General features: G+C 33.0%; 2 protein-coding genes across 2 annotated transcripts; both read left to right on the top strand.

The window, feature by feature from the left end:
• Positions 1-1,352: 1,352 nt before the first annotated feature.
• On the top strand, positions 1,353-2,169 carry LOC114757735 (pentatricopeptide repeat-containing protein At1g64583, mitochondrial-like). The gene is made up of 2 exons (XM_028946805.1): positions 1,353-1,728; positions 1,985-2,169. The coding sequence occupies exons 1-2, from the start codon at positions 1,353-1,355 to the stop codon at positions 2,167-2,169; spliced, it is 561 nt and encodes a 186-aa protein (XP_028802638.1).
• A 17-nt stretch (positions 2,170-2,186) lies between these two features.
• LOC114757734 (pentatricopeptide repeat-containing protein At1g62930, chloroplastic-like) lies at positions 2,187-2,780 on the top strand. The gene has a single exon (XM_028946804.1). The coding sequence runs from the start codon at positions 2,187-2,189 to the stop codon at positions 2,778-2,780; it is 594 nt and encodes a 197-aa protein (XP_028802637.1).
• Positions 2,781-4,398: the final 1,618 nt, after the last annotated feature.

Below are 4,398 nucleotides of genomic sequence, written 5' to 3'. Positions count from 1 at the left end.
TTTATTTTCATTTTTTTGATAAAAAATATGATAAATATAAAAATAACATTTTTTTCTTAAACGGGTTAAAAACCCTGCGGGTTAGCTCTGAGCTTGTTAGCTTAAGGACTAGGCCTAATAATTTGGGATATTTTTAAAATTTCAGTCTTGGAGGGTTGGCCTTTTTAAGCCCGCTAACCCTGAAGAGCTGGTCTTGATTCCCATCTCTAACTAAAGATTTGAAGTCTGTAAATTCATAAGCCAACTCTGCGTATTCAGGGAGACTTGATTTAATAAGTTTGAATTTTAAATTTTTTTATAAATTTAAAATAATAAATAAATGGAAATTATTGAGATTTGATTTGATTTGAATAATTTAAATTCACAATAAATAAGAGAGTGAGATCAAAACTCACATAAAAAACAATCTTCATTGAGAGATTATACGTAATTTACCTCAATTCATTTTCCTATTTTATGATTTGTCAAGAATATAATTCGTAAAATATTTGCATTCAATACTATTTTTAATTTCTAAAATCAAAATTTTATTTAATCTGTTTAAAAAAATTTGTTTCTATTATAAAATTTTGTGGACAAAAGCACTGGTTTTAAATTTTTGAAAGCAAAATCAAAATGAAAACCAATTACACTAAGGAAGAGTTTATATAAAAAGAATTTGTATCGATTTGTAAAAGAGTTTTACCTTCATTTGTATAAAAATATTTTTTTAAATAGTTTTTGGGATTATCAAACTCTCCCAAGTAAAAATGATATTAATCCTTGTACCCAAAAAAATGACAATGATCGTATATTTAGGGAAAATGCAAAAAAACCTTGGAATTGCAAAAACGCAGATAGGGACCCTTGACACTTCACTATGGGTTTTGACAAGAATAAATGCCCTGAAGTTGTCAAAACCCAAAGTGAAGTTGTCAAGGGTCCCTATCTGCGTTTTTGCAATTCCAAGGTCTTTTTTTGCAATTTCCCCTATATTTTATCCGTAAAATGAATTTCATAGTTAGCGATTATTATTAAAGTATCTTTCCCGGAAAACAAAGGTGACCCTCCATTCCTAGGCTCGCCGTCGCAGCCGGAGATTGCGTATGATTTTTTTGTGGCGAGCGCTTGTGATCTTCAGGCGCATGGTTCTTCACAGTCTGATTCTCCCCTTCCTCCTCAGCAGATCTCAATTTTTGATGATGAACATGCTTTTCTGTAAAACTACAAGGTACGCCTTCCCCAGATATTTTTCCCATTCGCCAACTCCTAGGAGCATTGAAGAGGCTATCTCTTCATTTCATAGCTTGCTTCATATGAATCCCCAACCCTCTATAGTCCGTATTAATAAGATTCTAGGATCTGTCGCGAAGATGAAGCATCACCGAACTGCTATTTCCCTTTTCTCAAAAGCAGAATGCAAGGGATTCACTCCTTCTTTATTTACTCTGAACATCTTGATCAATTGTTACTGCCATTTGGGTAACATGTTTTTGCTTTCTATACTAGGGAAGATTCTCAAGATGGGCTGTCAGCCAGATATAATAACTTTAACTACTCTGTTGAAAGGTCAATGCATTAATACTAACGTTAGAGAAGCCCTTGTCTTTCATAATGACATATTGACAAAAGGATTTCAGTTAGATGAGGTAAGCTATGGCACCCTGATTGACGGCTTCTGTAAAATTGGAAAAACGTCTGCTGCTCTTGAATTGCTTCGAAAGATGGAGACAGGGTTAGTTAAGCCTGGTTTAGTTATATACAACACAGTAATCGATGGTCTTTGTAAAGAAGGGCTTGCAATTGAGGCAAAAAAATTATATCATGAAATGACTGAGAGGGGAATATCTCGGGATATTATTACCTATAACTCTCTAATATATGGTTTCTGTTGCATGGATCAATGGCAAGAAGCCACGTGGTTGCTAAATAAAATGGGGCTGGAAGGCATCACTCCTTGTATTTATACCTTTAATATATTGGTAGATGCATTTTGTTTAAAAAGGGTGTATAACCAAAGCTGAGGCAATAGTTGGTAGGATGATGAAAAGTAGCATAAAGCCTGATGTTATTAGTTACAGTGCTTTGATGGATGGGTACTGTATGATGAATAATGTTGATGAGTCGAAGAAGGTTCTTAATAGAATGAAAAGTGATGTGTTGCCTGATGTTTCAGTTACAGTATCTTGATTAATGGGTTATGTAAAATGAAGAGGATTGGTGAAGCCATGGATCTCTTTCAAGAAATGCAATGCAAAGGTTTGTTTCCTGATATTGTGACATATAATACTCTTATTGATGGCCTGTTCAAATCAGGAAAGATCTCAAACGTGCAGGAACTTATTTATGATATGCATGATAGTGGTCATCTGCCAGATATAGTAACCTACAATGTCTTGTTGGATGGATTGTGCAAGAGCCAGCATCTTGATGAAGCAATTATGCTATTCGAAGAAATGGGTGTCCTAGGAAAACAACCTGATATTTACACACACACCATTCTTATTGGTGGTTTGTGCAAGGATGGTAAATTAAATACTGCTCAACAAGTTTTTCAGTATCTTTTGGCTAATGGTCATTCTCTAAATGTCCAAGAATATACTGCTATGATTAATGGACTGTGTAAAGAGGGCTTGTTTGATGAGGGACGGGCATTACTTTTTCAAATGATTGACAATGGGTGCCTCCCAAATTTTGGAACTTTTAAAACAATGATCGGAACTCTTTTGGAGAAAGGTGAGATTGATAAGGCGGAGAATATTCTTCATGAAATAGTTGCTAGAGGTCTTCAAAGACGATAAAAGAAAGCCAGATACTTGTTTTCATGTTGAAATTTGTTGAAATATTTAACCAATGCACTGTCTGATGGCAGCTGAAATTTAAAGGCAATTAAAGTTGTTTTCACTTTTTTATTTCAGTATCAGCCATGGTTGTCGTTGAATCCCCTAAGTTCATTTGATTGTCTTTGCCTTGCTGATACTGGTAGGCAGCATATGCCACTGATGATTATTTTCGGGGTTCATTCTCCCATCCCATCCTTTTTGTTATATTTAGAAGCAAAACTACTTGAAACGTTGGGAAAATCTATCTCTTCTCGTTCGATTTAAGGCTGTCTTCCTGTTATTTTGTTTCTGTTCCTAACATCTGTATCTAGTAATTTACGGCATACAAAATTTTTTAATTCCATATTTGTCGTTTTTTCAGTTCTTTTGTAGTTGGGATAAGTTCATATGTAAAATTGAGATTTAGCTTAGACACTTTTTCCTTGGAGTGTTGTATTTATAACAATGTTCAAACTTTAGAACAGATGAATACAAGAAGTTTGCCATTTTATCCTGTGATAGGCTAATATAAGTTTATGGGAGTTGAATGAACTTTGATCCCCTCACTTGAAAGGTTTCTATACCCTATTTAACTTCATATCCAGTTACCCACTTTATTTGATGGTCTTTGTAGAGAAGGGGTTGTTATTGAAGCAAAAATTTTACATCATGAAATGACTAATGGGAATAACTTCAAATATCGTTACATACGCCTCTTTGATGCTTAAATAAAATGGTGCTAGAAAGCATCAATCCTTCTGTTTATGCCTTTATTATTGGATGCATTTTTTATAAAAGGAAAGATAACCAAAGCTATAGCTGTAGTTTCTTTGATGATGAAATGTGGTCAAAAGGGTGCTGGAATTACTTTCAATGCCTTAAATGGGTGGGAGCACTTTGATCAATGATGTTTGGTGAGTTGTGTTGCATAGGATGATCAAAAAGTGATGTGGCTCATAATATTTTCAATCATAATATCTTGATTAGTGGGCTGTGCAAAATTAAAAGGGTTGGTGAAATCATATATCTCTTTAAGAAAATACAATGTAAATGATTGTTCATGATACTGTCACATGTTTTCTTTATAGATGGCTTGTATAAATAGCCATATGCTAGATATAATAACTTGTAAGTATCTTGTTGGATGATGGATTATGCAAAAGCCACGGTCTTAAGGAGATAGTTACTCTTTTTTTCCAAAAAAAAAAACAAGAAAAGAAATTTAACTTTAATATTTTCATTACAATGAAAAAAATTCTAAATATTAAATACATGAAAATTATTGGAATTTGATTTGGTTTGAGTAATTTAAATTGGAACAAAAAAGAGAGGGAGAGGGAGATAAATGAAATAAAAAAATGATCTTCATTGAGAGACATTATTAGTATGTAATTTACATTAACTCATTTTGCTCTTTCTACGTGTTGCTTATATTTTATGAATAAGATAATTTATAATAAAAATCGAAAAGAATCAAATCAATAATTTTTATTGCTGTTAATAAAATTCAATGGTACTGATAGCGCTGAACATATTAAATAAGGGTTAAGTTGTATGTATTCGTCTCATATATATATTTTTAAGAGCATCCAATATT

This window comes from Neltuma alba, unplaced genomic scaffold (assembly GCF_004799145.2).
Source record: "Neltuma alba isolate B1F8T4 unplaced genomic scaffold, ASM479914v2 tig00010622_pilon, whole genome shotgun sequence".
Lineage (NCBI taxonomy): Eukaryota > Viridiplantae > Streptophyta > Magnoliopsida > Fabales > Fabaceae > Neltuma > Neltuma alba.
This window is presented reverse-complemented; position numbering and strand designations above follow the sequence as displayed.

What these genes read in the sequence shown, in the direction of transcription:
- LOC114757735 (XM_028946805.1), top strand. Translation starts at nt 1,353, where the DNA reads ATGAAGCATCACCGAACTGCTATTTCCCTTTTCTCAAAAGCAGAATGC. An exon ending in GACAGGGTTAGTTAAGCCTG is followed by an intron (nt 1,729 to 1,984) that starts GTTTAGTTATAT and finishes TTGTTTAAAAAG; the next exon opens with GGTGTATAACCAAAGCTGAG.
- LOC114757734 (XM_028946804.1), top strand. Translation starts at nt 2,187, where the DNA reads ATGAAGAGGATTGGTGAAGCCATGGATCTCTTTCAAGAAATGCAATGC.